Below are 19667 nucleotides of genomic sequence, written 5' to 3'. Positions count from 1 at the left end.
AAGCGGTAGGGGATCCTATCTCACAAAAACTTGTTTATCCTGTGTCGTTTTCTTTACTTAAAACTGTACATGGACCATCCTCTTAAACAGTCATAGAGAGTCTCCCAGATTCTCTTGGTAAATCTGTATATATTAATTCTCTTTGTTGGAAGATTTTCTTTCTGCTTAACTTGCACTCCACCTCTGCTGCTGTCAACTTGTGAAGAGAAGTTTTCACCTTTGTGCAGCTACAAAAACCCATGTCTTTATTTTTGAAAATTTGGTGTATTTTTCAAAGTTTTCATATCCTCTTATTGTAGAAGTGTATTCTGAATGCAATATATATGCATAATATGGGACTTTCCTGGAAGTCCAGTGGTTAAGATTTTGCCTTCCAACGTAGGAGGTGCTGGTTTGATCTCTGATCAGGTAGCTAAGAAAGATCCTACATGCTTCACAGCCAAAAAAGGAAGCAGAGTTGTATCAAATTCAATAAAAGGCTTTAAAAACAGCCTGCATAAAAAAAAATCTTTAAAAAATATTTATATAATGTTTTATTATAGTCACATATATGCCAGAGTCCTTAAAAATTCTTTTTAATGTTCAGAACTCTGAAAGTAAAAATTTAATATAAAATAAACTTAATGTAATATAAAAATATAAATTTATAGTATGTGAAGATCTCTTCTTTGACTTGAGTTTCTCCTGTATAAAAAATTTTCCTTTTACTTGTTTCTATTGTTAAATATAATTACTATACTGAAACCATAGTGAGTTGGATGTTTGGATCAAATGTGCCTTGATTTCAATGATAATCCAGAAATTCAGGGGAGAGATTGGCTTTCACCTTTGGAAGCCCACTTATCTGGGTTTCTAGTGGGGAAGAGATGTGTAGCAAATATCTGGTGAATGAAAACAGATCTCAGCACAAATTCATTTCAACCACGTATCCCTAATATCTGTATAGAACATTAAAGTTTACAAAGTGTGTTTACATATGCTGTTTTATTTTTTGATCTTCACAAAATCCTAGGAGGTGTAGGACAGTGAGCCTCTTCTCAGTTTTCCAGAAGAGGAAACAGAAGCCCAGAATGGGGATAAGGGTCAGGTCAAAGAATCAGTTAGAGATATTGTATTCCTGCTGCCTCACCTGAAGGTCTTTTTTTCTGTTCTACTCTCAGATACCGCCGAAGAGCACACGTGACTCCCAAATCTTACCTCTCATTTATAAATGGTTATAAAAACATTTACACTGAAAAGGTGAAATATATTAATGAACAAGCTGAACGTATGAATATTGGTAAGTGGAACAGAATCTGGTCTTTTAGGGCTTGTCTGAAAGAGATCCCAATGTTTTGTTTGGTGGACATTGTTGTTTGAAATATTGATTTATAATCAATGTTGAAATATTGCTGGTAGTAGATTATTTTGAGGGATATCTTTATGGGTCTTTTGACCTGTCAAGAAAGTCTGGGCAGAAAAAATGTAAACAGAGGTGGCCTGTTTTTCTTGGGGAACCATTTCTTCCAGCTCTTTCAGCTTTGGGTCCATCCTGTTGGGTACTGAGTCACCATGGTTGTTGAGCTGCTGCTTACAGATGGGGAAAAGCCAGCTCTTGGGTACTGACCACAATTTCAATTTATGGTTTCTTTGCCGTTTCCCTCAATTTGTGTAAACTTTGCCGTGTTACTGCTTCTCAGATTTCTAACAAAGGAAAAGACAAAACAGAAACAAACGTGAACAAATGAAAACAGAAAGAGACTTTACGTGAGCAGTGGTTTTCTAAGTGTCCAGTATATGTAGTATAAGTAGGAAAACAGGTTTTATGTCCAGAAAGCATTTGGCCCAAATAATCCTGAAATGCCTTAGTGCTGTATTTTCACTTCTACACAGAATGTGGTCACAAAGCATAAAGGTCTGTGAAGTTACAGTGATGGTGGGTGCCCTGTAAGAGAGACTTCCTTCTGCTGGCTTTCTCATGACTTTCCTACAGCTTTTGCATATGATGCTCTAGAATCAGTGATGTGCTGAAGCTACCTGCACTGGCTCATGGGAACTGATTGTTAAATTAGGAATGTTATGATCTGGTTGATAACCACAGCCTTTATTAAAAGTTAATAAACTTACAATTAAATTAATTATGTTAATGAGGGCAAGCAATACTAAAAACTCGTTACTTCTTAGTTATTTTTACTTTATTTTATTATTATTGATGTTCTTGGGGAACATTATTATTTCTATTCTATCTTTGTGGTAGAAATATTATATAATGGTGTGTTGCTGAGAACCTCTTGGTAGCTTGAAATCAGACAAGGTAGGATTATCTACACTGTGGAAACTGGAACCATCCAAATGAATGCCCTCACTCCAGACCCAGACTCTAAATGTTTACCAGCACACCTCTGTCTAGCACCTACTGAGATTTTCAGTTAACCAGTTATTTTTGTCTAGAGCACTGAGAGTCTCAGAAACAGTTGCAGAAGTTTTAGCAGTTATTTTCACTTTTATAGCAGAGAACCACAAAAATGTTAATATATTATGTCTCATTTGCCGTCTCAGCTGCAATGTGATTCAAAGGCAAAAAACAATAGTTACAAACTGTTTGCAAAGCCAAGGAGAGCATACATTTGTCAAATAAGTTTCCTGGCTAAATTAATTTTACTTGTTATAGCAATATGAGTTTCCCTTAAATGTAACTAGATGCTATTCTTCAATCAGACCTATTTTCTTCATTTCCTGCTGAACTGAAACTGTTAGAAATATGGTCAGTATTATTGCTTCTATAATATATGTATTTTAAGACATCTTGTCCATAGTTATTTTGTGTTTGTTATAGTATACATTATGGTGCCTTAGGGCTTCCCAGGGGGCCCTAGTGGCATCCCAGGTGGTAAAGGACCTGCCTGCCAGTGCAAGAGACATAAGAGATATGGGTTCGATCCCTGGGTCAGGAAGATCCCCTGGAGGAAGGCACGGCGACCCACTCCAGTATTCTTGCCTGGAAAATCCCATGAACAGAGAAACCTTGTGGGCTGCAGTCCATGGGGTTGCAAAGAGTTGGACATGACTGAAGAGACAGCATGCACCCAGCACATGGTTCTTTATAAGTAGCAAATATTGAATAAGTTTTTGATGAGGGGATAATCATATATTCAGTGAAAGTGTCTATGTGTGTGTTTGTAAAGGTCTTGATAAGCTGATGGAGGCAAGTGAATCTGTTGCAAAACTCTCTCAGGATCTTGCAGTAAAGGAGAAGGAGTTGGCAGTGGCTTCCGTAAAAGCAGATGAAGTGAGTTGGCATTTACACTGTGAAGGATATCTTCCCACATTTTAAAAAAAGCATTGTTTAAAAATGTTATTAAAAAGTAAACAGAATATAAACCTACAGGTTATTTCCAGTAAGATACAGCCCACATGGGGTCCAAAAGAGTCGGATACGACTTAGCAACTAAACAACAATAGCAACATTTACAAAGACCATTAGATATTTTTGTTTAATTTACACCAAAACATACCTAAACTATTATATCCTCTACTTGGTCTAAGACTGTTTTTTTTTTTTCCTTCTCTGGTTCTCTCTCATTTTCTGTCATCTGTATAGGAAATTTCTGCTTGACAATAACTTAAATTAAATCTTCTCTTTAAGGTCTCTGCAGACTCTAGGTTTCTGGGGGTAGGCCAAGTTTGATCTGAAGTTGGTTTTAAGGAAGGAAAAGAATAAAAAGAAGAGTTGATTGAGTCTTTTTTAAAGGTGCTCCTCCCAAGGTGATAGGGATATATATGTGTTACTTCCCTACCTACTGCTTCTCCCCCAGTCTCAGGCTGCTTTCACCTTCCATCGCAGTCACTTAAGAATGGGTGCTTAAGTCTCGACCTTTAGCCAGTTATTGAAATATTAGAGCCTGGGAGAGGCACTTAGCATATGACATAAGGTAGACCCTTAGCATCTGGATATATGGTAGGCGGTCAACAAACATTAGCTATTTTTTTTGTTATTACATGAGGCTTCATATGGTTTCTGACCTTATTCCGTGGCACTGACTTTGAATAGTTTTAATTTTCTAGAAATAACATAGAGTATAAATATCATTTTTCTGAAAGTTTAAAATATTTATTAATATAGTTCATGACCAAGAGAAGCTTAGGAAACAAAGACTACAGAACTGCTCAGAGGAGTTACTTTAATACATCTTAAAATATAGACAACTTAAATGGGGGATGAATTTTCTCTCATTCTTATTTTATATCATATACTCAAATCTGTAAATTATGCTGAAAAGGTTTCTATTGATCCTCACGTTTCCTTTCTTTAACAGGTATTAGCAGAAGTCACAGTAAGTGCTCAGGCTTCAGCCAAAGTGAAAAATGAAGTGCAAGAAGTAAAAGACAAAGCCCAAAAAATAGTGGATGAAATCGATAGTGAAAAAGTAATAGCTGAGACCAAGCTCGAGGCAGCTAGACCTGCACTGGAAGAAGCAGAAGCAGCCCTGAATGTGAGCCATGCATTGTTTTCCCTCCCAACACAAGTCCTAGCTGGCACCATGTTTCATTACATAAAATTTAGTTACGGGATTCTTGTAATCAGAAAACTGAATTGAATTCTTTATTTTCTTTCTTAATGTGATTGTAATCTCTGAGTCCTGAAGCAAATATTTCTGCTGATTACATTTCCTAAGTTTATTTTTTTAAGTCTTTACTTCCCATAACTTTTTTTTGCATTTCTTTTCCATGGGGATGGTCTTGATCCCTGTCTCCTGTACAATGTCACAAATCTCCGTCCATAGTTCATCAGGCACTCTATCAGATCTAGTCCCTTAAATCTATTTCTCACTTCCACTGTATAATCATAAGAGATTTTATTTAGGTCATACCTGAATGGTGTAGTGGTTTTCCCTACTTTCTTCAATCTAAATGTGAATTTGGCAATAAGGAGCTCATGATCTGAGCCAGTCAGCTCCCTGTCTTGTTTTTGCTGACTGTATAGAGCTTCTTCATCTTTGGCTGCAAAGAATATAATCAATCTGATTTCGGTGTTGACCATCTGGTGATGTCCATGTGTAGAGTCTTCTCTTGTGTTGTTGGAAGAGGGTGTTTGCTATGAACAGTGCGTTCTCTTGGCAAAACTGTATTAGCCTGTTATGCCCAGAGTCCAAGTCCCCAAAACTGAGAGAATAAGACATCCACAGCAATGCAAAAGCATAAAGGGGTTTTATTGCTAGCTCGAGCTAGGGCTCAGGTCTCATCCAGCGCAGTGGAATCCGACAAGAGCCCCAAGTTCTGAGTAACAACTGCTTTTATACAGGCAGTTCTTTGTCTCAGCAACAGTGTAGCTGGTGTGTGATGATTGGCTAAGCTGTACGCGCGCGAATTTTAAATCCCGCATCCCTATCCGGATTGGCTCAAGCATGGCATGAATGGGGACTCTCCTGATTGGCTCGGGGGTATAGTGCCCGGAATCATGACTCAGGTCTATGAGAATCCGAAACTTTTAGGCCTAGTGTAGCTTGCTGAGCCTGTTATGGCTCAGGTTAGGTCCTAACAAGCCTTTGCCCTGCTTCATTCCATATTCCAAGGCCAAATTTGCCTGTTACTCCAGGTGTTTCTTGACTTCCTACTTTTGCATTCCAGTCCCCTATAATGAAAAGGACATCTTTTTGGGTGTTAGTTCTAAAAGGTCTTGTAGGTCTTCGTAGAACCGTTCAACTTCAGCTTCTTCAGCGTTACTGGTTGGGGCATAGACTTGGATTACTATGATATTGAATGGTTTGCCTTGGAAACAAACAGAGATCATTCTGTCATTTTTGAGATTGCATCCAAGTACTGCATTTCAGACTCTTTTGTTGACCATAATGGCTACTCCATTTCTTCTAAGGGATTCCTGCCCACAGTAGTAGATATAATGGTCATCTGAGTTAAATTTACCCATTCCAGTCCACTTTAGTTCGCTGATTCCTAGAATGTCGATGTTCACTCTTGCCATCTCCTGTTTGACCACTTCCAATTTGCCTTGATTCATGGACCTAACATTCCAGGTTCCTATGCAATGTTGCTCCTCACAGCATCGGACCTTGCTTCTATCACCAGTCACATCCACAGCTGGGTACTGTTTTTGCTTTGGCTCCATCCCTTCATTCTTTCTGGAGTTATTTCTCCACTGATCTCCAGTAGCATATTGGGCACCTACCAACCTGGAGAGTTCCTCTTTCAGTATCCTATCATCTTGCCTTTTCATACTGTTCATGGGGTGCCAGGAGCCAGCGTGAGGAACCCCGCCCATGGCAAAGGTCATGAGGAAGGAAGCCTGACAAAACGCAAGGGTGTGATCAGGCTTCAGGGGGAACCCCTGAAATTTCCTGAGCATCCGCCCCCAAAACCAGAGTCTGCCTGCCATACTACATTATGCTTTTCATCCACTCTTCTAACATTAACAGGGGGCTATCCCCTCACCACCTTTTTCTGGGAAAGGTTAATTTAGAACTTTTATATAGTAAGTCTCCTGGACATAATATGAGTGTTTCAATCTAAAAACCCCTCTGATGGCTTTTTACCCTGCCTGCAGGACTCTTACAGCTGCACATGTGATTGTTTGCAGCAGGCACAGGAAGCTTAAAACATCCTAGGAATGCAGGGGCTTCTGAGGAGTCAAGATCATTAGAATAAAACTGATTAAGCATCTCATTGTTGAGCCCATACTTGCTGCCAAATTTTCATATCTTTTGTTTGTTGATATAGTTGGTATATAGAAAAAACAAGTAGCAACATAGATCTTTGAGTTAAGTACCGTCTTAGTTATAACCCACTGCGCCTTTGTTCTATAGAGATGTAACTTTAGTGCTTTAAGGGTGATGCAGATTAAAGAAAAACACTTCAGGGGAAACGAGATTAACATTCATTAAGGAAGAGAGCCAAAAAGTGTTAACAAGCCTCTTGGCCAGAAGATAATGTAAATCACCTGAGACCTTTTGTATACAAAAAGATACAGAAAGGGTCAGGACTGCTGCCCCTACATGACTCTGTATCTTCCATTATGTAAAACTTATGGTATATAAACACCTTTTAAATAATTAAGTTGGAGAGGGGTTTTTGCACAAGCCTGGCCTCCCCCCTGTCGATTCTTTCTCTTGCTCCCTCTCCCTCCCTCTCCTTTTGAGGCTGATCCCTTGGAATGTGGAGGCTCACCAAGTCTACTTGCCCGGGCTTATGAGACCCACGTGAGAGGGAGCCCAAGGCGGGGCACCCTCCGCTATTCAAGAGGGCGCCTGTGGCCCAATGTAGACGGTGCAAGTTCCTTGTCTGAAACTTTATTGGTTTTCCACGTAAACCAAGTTAATCAGCCTCTTTTCTTCACTCATTTTCCTACTACACTATTTTTTCCTAATCTAATCTTACATTTCTAATTAAATAAATCTCTCCTCACCGACTCTGTCCACCCTTTGAATTACCCCGGTTCCACTGGGGCTGGACCCCGGCAATGGGGTTCTCAAGGCAAGAATACTGAAGTGGTTTGCCATTCCCTTCTCCAGTGGACCACATTCTGTCAGACCTCTCCACCATGACCCACCCGTCTTGGATGGCCCCACAGGGCATGGCTTACAAATAGCTGTGAAAAGAAGAGAAGCGAAAAGCAAAGGAGAAAAGGAAAGATATAAGCATCTGAATGCAGAGTTCCAAAGAATAGCAAGAAGAGATAAGAAAGCCTTTCTCAGCTATCAATGCAAAGAAGTAGAGGAAAACAACAGAACGGAAAAGACTAGAGATTTCTTCAAGAAAATTAGAGATACCAAGGGAACATTTCATGCATAGATAGGCTCGATAAAGGACAGAAATGGTATGGACCTAACAGAAGCAGAAGATATTAAGAAGAGGTGGCAAGAATACACAGAAGAACTGTACAAAAAAGATCTTCACTACCAGGATAATCACGATGGTATGATCACTCACCTAGAGCCAGACATTCTGGAATGTGAAGTCAAGTGGGCCTTAGAAAGCATGACTACGAACAAAGTTAGTGGAGGTGATGGAATTCCAGTTGAGCTATTTCAAATCCTGAAAGATGATGCTGTGAAAGTGTAGCACTCAAGATGCCGGCAAATTTGGAAAACTCAGCAGTGGCCACAGGACTGGAAAAGGTCAGTTTTCATTCCAGTCCCAAAGAAAGGCAATGCCAAAGAATGCTCAAACTACTGCACAATTGCACTCATCTCACACACTAGTAAAGTAATGCTCAAAATTCTCCAAGCCAGGCTTCAGCAGTATACGAACCGTGAACTTCCAGATGTTCAAGCTGGTTTTAGAAAAGGCAGAGGAACCAGAGATCAAATTGCCAACATTCACTGGATCATGGAAAAAGCAAGAGAGTTCCAGAAAAACATCTATTACTGCTTTATTGACTATGCCAAAGCCTTTGACTGTGTGGATCACAATTAACTGTGGAAAATTCTGAAAGAGATGGGAATAGCAGACCACCTGACCTGCCTCTTGAGAAACCTATATGCAGGTCAGGAAGCAACAGCTAGAACTGGACGTGGAACAACAGGCTGGTTTCAAATAGGAAAAGGAGTATGTCAGGGCTGTATATTGTTACCCTGCTTATTTAACTTATTGCAGAGTACATCATGAGAAATGCTGGGCTGGAAGAAGCGCAAGCTGGAATCAAGATTGCCAGGAGAAATATCAATAACCTCAGATATGCAGATGACACCACCCTTATGGCAGAAAGTGAAGAGGAACTAAAAAGCCTCTTGATGAGAGTGAAAGAAGAGAGTGAAAAAGTTGGCTTAAAGCTCAACATTCAGAAAACAAAGATCATGGCATCTGGTCCCATCACTTCATGGGAAATAGATGGGGAAACAGTGGAAACACTGTCAGGCTTTATTTTTGGGGGCTCCAAAATCACTGAAGATGGTGACTGCAGCCATGAAATTAAAAGACGCTTACTCCTTGGAAGGAAAGTTATGGCCAACCTAGATAGCATATTGAAAAGCAGAGACATTACTTTGCCAACAAAGGTCCGTCTAGTCAAGGCTATGGTTTTTCCAGTGGTCATATATGGATGTGAGAGTTGGACTGTGAAGAAAGCTGAGTGCCAAAGAATTGATGCTTTTGAACTGTGGTGTTGGAGAAGACTCTTGAGAGTCCCTTGGACTGCAAGGAGATCCAACCAGTCCATTCTAAAGGAGATCAGCCCTGGGTGTTCTTTGGAAGGAATGATGCTAAAGCTGAAACTCCAGTACTTTGGCCACCTCATGGGAAGAGTTGACTCATTGGAAAAGACTCTGATGCTGGGAGGGACTGGGGGCAGGAGGAAAAGGGGACAACAGAGGATGAGATGGCTGGATGGCATCACCAACTCGTTGGACATGAGTTTGAGCGAACTCCGGGAGCTGGTGTTGGACAGGGAGGCCTGGCATGCTGCGATTCATGGGGTCGCAAAGAGTTGGACATGACTGAGCGACTGAAGTGAACTGAACTGAACTGAACTTGCCATAACTTACTTTCATTCCACAAAGCATCTTTCCATGAGAACTGAGGAATAATGCTAGTGGTTATTGGCTTAAACTTTAGCCTAAGGGATTCAGATTATACAGACAGCCTTCTCAGTTCCTTCAGCATCCTGACTAGGTTATGTCATGCACTCTTTAACATTTTTTTAAAATCCTCTTACAGTTCCCATTTCTCTAATTTAAAGTCCCAAGATAGGTATCCAGGACTATGAAGCAAGAAGGGACAGCTTCAGAGGCAAGCAGATCTCCATTGGCTTCTCATGACCATATGATAGATAGTCTCAAGTAAAATTTACTTAACTCTCTTGGGTCTCTGGCAAAATTCTGATTCTTCCTTGATCTTTGAAAAATCAATGTACGCATTAAAAAGTAATGAATAGTTCACTGGGTACATGGAAGGAACTCAATAAATATTCGTGCTACTGCTGTGATACCTGGCTCCTGTCTGCCCCTTCAATTTTATCTTATTTTGTCCCTACACAGAACATGATCCAGCCATATGGAAACACCTAAGTGCTTCTGCAATAATTATGGTCTGTTACTTTTAAATGGATCTCTCTCCCTCTGCCAAGAACACTTACTTTTCCTAACTTTCACTAACTAGTAAGAGTCAATCTGCAAGACCAAGCTCAGATTTCACCCCTTCCAGGAAGTGCTGAACCCCCTTTGTTTTCCTGTCACTCCTAGACTTCTGCCATGGCAGATAATCATAGTTTAGGGTTACTGTGTTTCTCTCTCTTTGAAAGATTCTGAGGACAGGCCTATTTTGGTTTTGCTCTTATTTTATATGGGAGAATGCCTGTGATTGTTAAATGCATTAATAGATTTAGGATCATCATTTAATAAAATTGTGATAATGACCTGGACACACTTTCCACCCTCACTTCTTTTGTGGGTCCTATGATAACACATGAGAGAGTGATCACTGAGCCAAATAAGTCTTAGGAGTTTTTATGGATCATATGATGTCCCAGTCCTTCTTGGCTCGAATGTCAGGAGATGTCCTATTTCTAACTCAGCTCACAGATAGAAGCTTTCAAAAATATTTGTATGAGTCATATGGTACAATAAATTTTCTTGCCTCCTTCGAATTCTCTCCTTTTGATGGACAGGGCAACCTTCATAATGAAAACTGAAGGTGAGGTTTCTGATATTCAGGGTCTTGCCCCTCTTTTAATACTCATATGTAATATAGACTCTATGCTTTGAAGATGAAATTATCTAATGATAAACATTAATGACAGTTGTTGCTAGTGGAGGTCTGGGGTGATGGCCAATGATTGGTAGTGATATTCTAAACCAATTCATTGAGATCTTTTGGGGGAAATGCAAACAAAGAAACAAATCCTAACTTAACCATGAAAGATCCATTATGTAAGAATCTTGGAATGCAGACCCTTGATGTAAATGTCAGGAACTGGGAAGAAAACATGTTTTAAATTTTTCCATTTTAATTTTTTAAAAGTATGAGAGTTCCATATGACTAGGAATACTACTCAACAAAAAAAATTCTGATCCCTAACCCCAAATACAGACTATCAAGCCAAATGATATTGCCACAGTCAGGAAACTTGCAAAGCCCCCTCATCTTATTATGAGAATCATGGACTGTGTTCTGTTACTATTTCAAAAGAAAATTGACCCTGTCACTATGGATCCAGAAAAACCTTGCTGCAAGCCATCATGGGGCGAGTCATTAAAAGTAAGTAAAATCTATCTCTATAAGTCCTTTGAGGTGTACCAGGCGTCTGCATCCCAGGACACTCAATATAGACCAGACACAATGGCAGACAAATAATTGATCATTGTATACTGAAGAATTTATCTTAAATTGCCTCTCTCAAAATGTAATGCCTCTTTAAAATGTAAGATTTTAAAGCTGAATGCCTTCTTTTTATAAAAATCTGTCCGGTACCCATACCTGGTATTTGCACAGTCTTTTTTTTTTTAATGGGGAAATTTTATTGTAAATTATACCTAAATAAAGATGTTGAAAAAGAAGCCATGGTACAAAAGTAAATATACTATTACCATTCAATTCAGCAATCATGCTCCTCAGTATTTACCCAAATGAGCTGAAAACTTATATCCACACGAAAGCCTGCTCACAGGGGTTTTTATAGCAGCTCTATTCATAATTTCCAAAACATGGATGCAACCAAGATGCCTTTCAGTATGTGAGTAGTTAGATAAACAATGGTACATCTGGACCATAGAATATTATTGTCCCCCCCCAACACACAAATAATATATGTATAAAATAGATAACTAGTGAGAACCTACTGTATGGCACAGGGAACTCTATTCAGTGGTCTGTGATAACCTAAATGGGAAGAAATCCAAGGAAGAGGCTGGGGGGGGGGCGTGGTATATGTGTATGTGTGGCTGATTCACTTTGCTTACAGCGGAAACTAACACAACATTGTAAAGCAACTATAGTCCAATTAAAAAAAAACATAATATGCACTTAAATGCATATTACTCAGTGAAGGAAGTGTTGGCACAATCTTGATGTCAACCCAACTCAGTCTATATAAAGGGGCTTGTGTGGTTGGTGGCATTTAGACGCCACTCACTAGATGGGAAACTTATGTTGTTTTTCTTCTTTGCTCTTCTCCATGGAAACAGGAAGACAGCTTGCAATTTACAGCTTTAGGTTGACTACTGCCATAGTCTTGATTTGTATGTTTAGAGCCAATCAATTATTACTTCTTTGAAAAAAAATTCAATTTAGAAGTACATACTAACTCAGAAAGAAAGTACGTATTTTCTTCCAGAGCTTACAGGCTGTAATACTATTTTTCAGTTGATGAGTGCAACAGGATTCCTGTGGAGTCTTCAGCAGTTCCCCAAGGACACAATAAATGAAGAGACTGTTGAGTTACTGCAGCCATATTTTAACATGGATGATTACACTTTTGAAAGTGCCAAAAAAGTCTGTGGGAATGTGGCTGGTCTGCTGTCTTGGACACTTGCTATGGCAACATTTTATGGAGTCAACAGAGAAGTGTTGCCTCTGAAGGTAAAAATTTCCCTCCTTCTCCCAGTAAATCAGTGTTTAGTAAAATCAGTCATCAGTATCACTGCCGTTAAAAAACAAAGCATAATTTAGACGAACAAAGGTAGATTTATCCATTACCAGACTTTTCTTTTTCTCTGTATGCCCTGTCACTGTTTCTTACTCTTTTTACAACTGTTGCATGCTTCTTGGCATCACAGACAAGAAACCAAAACCAACTTGTTGACTTACACAAGGTATGAGTTTATTGGGAATAGTAATTGGGGCTTCCCTGGTAGCTCAGCTGGTAAAGAATCCACCTGCAATTCAGGAGACCCCAGTTCGATTCCTGGGTCGGGAAGATCTGCTGAGAAGGGAAAGGCTACCCACTCCAGTATTCTGGCCTAGAGAATTCCATGGACTACAGTCCATGGGGTTGCAGAGTCAGACATGACTGAGCTATCATGAAAGAAAATTAGCCATATCTTTAAGTTTGGTAATTAGGTTTGGAGATTGAATTTGATTACTATATTCCAAACAAAATTTATGAAAATTAAGATCAACACCTAGAAATGTTTTAAATTTCGAAGACAGGAAGAGAAGCTTATAGGCACCTAAGAAACAAAATGTAGAAGATGGCTTACAAAAGAAGAGAAATCAGGACGTCACAGTCATGCCACAACCCTAAATACTAGAAAGTAACAGAAAAACATATGCAGAGGAAATTACTGGCCTCTGAGACTTTAATGACTGACCAAACTGCCCTCAGTATGAGCAAGTGAGTGAGAGTCGCTCAGTCGTGTCCGGCTCTTTGTGACCCTGTGGACTGTAGCCCGCCAGGCTCCTCTGTCCATGGAATTCTCCAGGCAAGAGTACTGGAGTGGGGTGCCATTTCCTTATCCTCCATGTATGAGGGAACAAAAAGACATTCTTTTTTTTTTTATATGTGGACCATTTTTATAGTCTTTATTGAATTTGTTACAGAAGTGCTTCTGTTTTGTGTCTTGGTTTTTCAGCCCCAAGTCATGTGGAATCCTTGCTCCCTGACCTGGGATCAAACCCACACCCCCTGCATTGGAAGTCAAAGTCTTAACTACTAGGCCACCAGAGAAGTCCCCAAAAGAGATTCTTAGGGACGCAATTTAAGTATTAAGGGAAGAACACATTCTATCTCACTCTCTCTCTTGCACATACACCATCTATACTGGGCCAGATTGTCCTTTATGTCTGAGAGAACAAAAATACATTTTCAGGAGTTCAAAAGATTAACAAAATATACCACCCAGACACATAATATCCCCCACTCCCTGCCCCCAGCCCATCCCATAAAGCTAGAAGAGTTGGAAGTGGTTGTTCTGTGGAATTGAAAGTGGTGAGCAAGTGGGCAGGGGGTTACTGTTTTCATAATAAGCCTTATACAAATGGCTGACTCTTTAAATTGTGCACAGAGGCAACTTGAAGAAAAATAGAAAAAAAAATTAAAAATAGGAAAGTTTTAATAAAGAGAAATGATAAGCAAATATAGCAAATACACTAAATATTACTGTAAATGTAGAATTCAAGAAAAAAAGCACTTATAAGAGCAGTTATTTTTATGGGTAAAAATTATGATTCACAGTGAGAATTAATTGTAATAATGCTTTATGAAATAAAAATAACATCAAATTACATAAGCCAAAATCCATTAATATTTTATGTGGAGGGTTTTTTTTTTAATTCCTATAATTTGAGATTATGGGATATACTATCAATCCATGACAGGTCTCATACACAGAAGGCCAACTTTAGAAGGGACCATACTTGGTTTAATGCTCTGCTATTACCCTCTTTAAGTCCTTAATAATTTTTAAACAAGGAGCTCTACAGTTTCATTTTGCGCTTTTATCTAGCTAGTCCTGAGCAGGCATAAATTAGTAATTATACAGAGATTTTATAATATGTTATTTTTAAGCTTGAATAGCTACATTGGACTTTCTTCAATATGAACAAAGTATATGAAATTATTTCTAGTGTCCAAGAAATATTTACAAAAATTGATGATATTTAGTCCCAAAAGAAAACTTTGATTCAATCCCCAAAAGCAAAAATTGCTGAAACCTCATTCTCTGACTATAAGCAATAAAATTAGAACACTTAAAAAAAAAAAAAGCCAGTCAATTCTGTTTAGAAAATGATGACAAAAATCTAGTTATGAAAGCTTTTAAAATTTATTTATTTTTTATTGAAGGATAATTGCTTTACAGATTTTTGTTGCTTTCTGTCAAACTTTGTGAGATGGCCAAAACGCTACCTTCTTAACCCTTAAGTGAACCAAAGAACTAAAGAGTAGGATATATATATATATATATATATATATATATATATATATATATATATAAATAAGTGTGCACAAACACATACACACACACACACACACAGAGGTTAGTAAAAGTAGAAAGAGTTAATAAAAATAATGTTAAAAATCCAAAAAAAGTAGCAAAATTAAAGAATTGGTGCTTTGCAATATACACATACATATAAGAGCTAACTCATTGGAAAAGATCCTGATGCTGGGAAAGATTCAGGGCCAGAGGAGAAGGGGATGACAGAAGAAGAAATGGTTGGATGGCATTACTGACTCAATGGACATGAGTTTGAGCAAGCTCCGGGAGATAGTGAAGGGTAGAGAAACCTGTCCTGCTGCAGTCCTCGGGGTCGCAAAGAGTCAGACATGAGTTAGTGACTGAACAACAGCTATATATATGATATGTATGAAAAACTAATCAGGGACTTCTCTGGCGGTCCAGTAGTCAAGAATCTGCCTTCCAATGCAGGGGATGTGGATTCCACCCCTCATCAGGCAACTAAGATCCCACTCGCTGCGCGGCGACAAAGACCCAATGCTATCAAATAAGTAAATACATAAATACAAAAACTAATCAACAAGAAAATACACAAAAATAAATGCCTATAATACATAAATCCATATAATTACTAATTGTAGATTTAAATAATTGAGGCAAAATTTAAAGTTATTTGTAAATACATTAGAAAATCTAAGTGACATGAAAATTTCCCAAGAAAAAGCTAATTTCAAAACCGCAAATATTGAGAAAGAAAATGAGAAAGTTATCAAGGAACTTCTACCCCAGAAAGCTCTAGAGCTATATTGCTTTACTAATTAATTACTTGAAATTTATAAGAAATGAGTAATTATCATGCTGTAGGACTGAGAGAAAGATGAAAAGCTACTGGTTTTCATTACAGCCATTTCAGTTCAAAAATTCTTACCATCAAAACAATACAAAATGTTTCCATACTTAATAGTATTTATAACAGTTTAAAATGGAGGGGGGAAGAAATGTATATAAGTTAAGGAAATTACGATATATCCAAATTGTGGTATATCATGCAGCCATGTAACTAATGTTCATAAAGAAAGTGTTTAACGAAGTAAGGAAATGATTATACTACTCTAAGTGAAAAAAATACCAAAATGGTAGTTATCCATTTGTTAACACAATACTCATAGACTCTTTTCTGTGTAAAATCACAAGTGATTATTTTTCTCCTTCCCATACATTTCTGTGTTTTCCATATTGAACATTAATAATTAAAAGGAAAAGAAGGAACTTCAATGACATTTCTCTGCTTCCCCAGCTGAAGACAATGAAATAAACAACTTCCAAATAAGCCAAAAATTATGTAGTAACTTGTGTTATTATTTACCAATTACAAGCATGAAAGTTTCATAGCACTAATATACCTCTACACCAATCACCTCTTCTTCCTTTTAAGGCTAACCTGGCCAAGCAGGAGGGCCGCTTAGCAGTTGCCAACGCTGAACTGGGCAAGGCCCAGGCACTGCTGGATGAGAAACAAGCTGAGCTGGATAAAGTGCAAGCCAAATTTGATGCAGCAATGAATGAAAAAATGGTGAGATTAAATGTACAGAAATTACTAATATGACATACTGAAATGCTACCCCATATGTGTTGTATTTAGGGATCAGGCAGATATTTACAACGAAAAAATACTGACCTGAGTGCCCTTTCTCACTGGCCACGTCTACTTTTTTTGGACCTTCAACACTCTACATTCTTTTTTCTGTTTTTAATAATTGTTTGCTGTGAGGTGATACACAGGAGTACTGACTTTGGAGTCAGAACACTGGGTTTGTGGGTTTGAGATTTATATCAGACACTTACTATGAATTGTGCAGTGGAAGTGACTAACCTACCAACTTTACCCTCAAATGGGGATCCTAATATGACCTCATGGTATAGGCTGTAGCAGCGGTGATCTGGTAAACGTTCAACAATCAGCTTGGCTCTCTTTCTGGTGGCGGAGTCTGGAGAAGATGAGCAGAAATGGGACCTCGCAAAGGGAAAGAAAAGAAGGAAGAACAGGGCATCAGCTTTGGCCCTCAGGCGGCTGAAGGAGAGAGTGTATTTGGTGTGTGGCCACATCTTTGCACCCCTCAACAGCACTTTTATCCACAACACTGATCTTTCTGGCAAGGAAGCCATCTGCCATGTAACTGGTGGGATGAAGGTGGAGGCTGACCGAGATGCGTCCTCTCCATTCGCTGCCTTGTTGGCTGCCCAGGATGGAGCCCAGAGATGCAAGGAGCTGGGCATCACTGCCCTCCACATCAAACTCCAGGCCACAGAAAGAAACAGGACCAAGACTCCTGGACCAGGGGCCCAGTCAGCGCTCAGAGCCCTCACCCGCTCAGGCATCAAAAGTGGGCGGATTGAGGATGTCACCCCATCCTCTCCAACAGCACATGCAGGAAAGGATCTGCATGTGGGGGCGGGGGCCAAGGGGAGAAGAAAGCCTTGACTTGCAGTGTTTGCTTATTTCTGGGGTCTAGGTACCTCCTCCACTGTCAGTTCTAAGCTATCAATGAGGCAGTTGAGAGAGAAGATGAGCACGCCATACTATTGCCACCATGCAGATGCGATGAACTTAACCCAGGAGTACAGACAATACAAAAATACAGTCAACAATTAGGAATTGATGAATTTTGATTATTCATTACCTTTAATATAATGGGCTTAATTGTAAGCTTATATAATTTAGTTTTTAATAGTGGCTGTGTTTAACGCCAGCTCACAAATTTTCTGAAAAATGTTAACACTTGACTCCTTTGAACTGATACAAGCTGGCTGCAGCATACTACTGTTGTGTATATTTTTTTCTGTAGAAAAAAAATCCTTTATAAACTGAAAAGAACTCAGAGTCATTATTAAATCCAAGACTTTAAAAGGTATATTTATTGTTTTGAAAATATTTAATAGAAATCCTATTTAAGCTATGAAATTTGGATTCTCCCTTTCAAAATGGCTCCTTTTTAAATTTTGTAAGGTGAAATAACTGTATTATGAATGAATTATAAAAATTTAGTATGTAAAATTTTACTGACAGTGTATTTTTAAATTATATTTATTTTGCACATTGAGAAATTCCTCCAGGTATTATTACATGTCAATATAATGGATGTTTGATTAAGCAGTTTAAAAAGTTCTCTGAGACACTCTCCTTTTATGAATGTAGGATTTGCTTAATGATGCTGACATGTGCCGGAAAAAGATGCAGGCAGCTTCCACCCTCATTGATGGACTGAGTGGAGAAAAAGTCCGATGGACTCAGCAAAGCAAAGAGTTCAAAGCTCAGATTAATAGGTATCAACTTTAGTCTTTGTTATAATTGCTCTCCTTCTTAGTCATGACCCTAAAGGCCCCCTTTTGTGACATGGGGGAGCATAAAGTCAGATTCCTTCAAGTGCTTTTCTCCTCTGTTTCCATGTCCACATGTCAGGATCCCACCATCTAAGAAAGTGCTTAGAGCTTGAGTGACCCACACTCTAAAACAGAGAGAAGAAAACTTGGTGAAACATTTTTTAACTCACTATTTGTGTGGGGGTGCTTCTGATATCATCTGGATTTGCCAGAACAATCTAGATACTGGTTCCAGTTCGACACCTTTCACCTCAAGGATTTTGAAAGTGTAGACTGACAATTTGTTCTAAATGGAAGGGCATCTTGGGCTGGTGTCTTCTGAAAACTGAAAGAGAGGGAATGAGAGGGGAGTAGGAGAATGGCAAAAGAAAGAAGAAAGAGGAAGACAAAGAAGTGGTGGTTTAATCAAGACTAAATATGAACAGGACTAGGACTTGTTTCTTCCCCATCTGGAAGTCAAGCTTCAGGCTCTCTAGGCTTCAGGAAGGAGCCTCTTTCTTGCTCCTGGACTTACCCGAAATGCGGCCACTCCTACCCCATCTGGAGCCTTTAGGCTGGCTCCTTCACCCTCTCCATGTTTTGTTGCCAAGTGTTAAGCAGGGAGCAGAGAAGAACTGCACCTAGTAACGAAGCTGCCCGATGGCCTTTCAGGTTCCTTACTGGGAGAGCTTAAAACGTGTTGGTGATCCACTTTATTGTTTCTTAACAGGCTGGTAGGGGATATTCTGCTGTGCACTGGATTCCTGTCCTACCTTGGTCCTTTCAATCAGATATTTAGGAACTATTTGCTAAAAGAGCAATGGGAGATGGAGTTGAAAGCACGGAAGATTCCTTTCACTGAAAACCTGAATCTTATTTCAATGTTGGTGGATCCTCCAACAGTAAGTGTTACTTTCCTCATATCATTAGTTGAATTTCATTTTATTCACAAGAAATCAAGGTATGCCTGACTTATTCTTTTTGCATTTAATTGGAAAGATCATTTTCAATATGGTGAAGCATGACAAAATTTTTTTTCTTTGTGGTACAAAAAGTTCTTTTGCATTTTAAGAAATCTTGCTTTCAAATTGGTCTCTCAGTCAGGTCCAACTCTTTGTGACCCCATGGACTGTGGCCCATCAGGTTCCTCTGTCCATGGGATTCTCCAGTCAAGAATACTGGAGGGGGTTGCCCTTTCCTTCTCCAGGGGATCTTCCCAACCCAGGTATCAAACCCACGTCTTCAATTGCACTGCTTTGAGTGAAAAGACAATTTTTGAGCTACAGGCTTTCTAATATTGAGCTCTTCTTATAATCCTCCATTATTCACACCACTCTTATTGAATCTCATTCTCTTACATTCTAGGAAGATATAGGCATTATCTACACTGTAAGTATTGGTATTATTAACTTTCTTTTGATTATTAACCATCTTTTTATAATGTCTAACAGTGTAATACAATAGCACATTCTGGCATTGCTGAGT

The 19667-nt window shown here is 38.9% G+C and overlaps 1 protein-coding gene across 1 annotated transcript in view; it reads left to right on the top strand.

The window, feature by feature from the left end:
* Positions 1–19667, top strand: part of DNAH8 (dynein axonemal heavy chain 8) — a 315366-nt gene that overhangs the window by 187270 nt on the left and 108429 nt on the right. The window contains exons 65-72 of the mRNA XM_052649575.1: positions 1161–1279; positions 3165–3268; positions 4296–4472; positions 11017–11184; positions 12289–12504; positions 16258–16395; positions 18019–18146; positions 18913–19084. Of these exons, the coding sequence (XP_052505535.1) occupies positions 1161–1279; positions 3165–3268; positions 4296–4472; positions 11017–11184; positions 12289–12504; positions 16258–16395; positions 18019–18146; positions 18913–19084 (1222 nt within the window). The remainder of the gene's footprint in view (positions 1–1160; positions 1280–3164; positions 3269–4295; positions 4473–11016; positions 11185–12288; positions 12505–16257; positions 16396–18018; positions 18147–18912; positions 19085–19667) is intronic.

This window comes from Budorcas taxicolor, chromosome 11 (assembly GCF_023091745.1).
Source record: "Budorcas taxicolor isolate Tak-1 chromosome 11, Takin1.1, whole genome shotgun sequence".
NCBI classification, from domain to species: domain Eukaryota; kingdom Metazoa; phylum Chordata; class Mammalia; order Artiodactyla; family Bovidae; genus Budorcas; species Budorcas taxicolor.
Note: the sequence above shows the minus strand (reverse complement) of the source record. Positions and strands in the feature narration are given on the sequence as shown.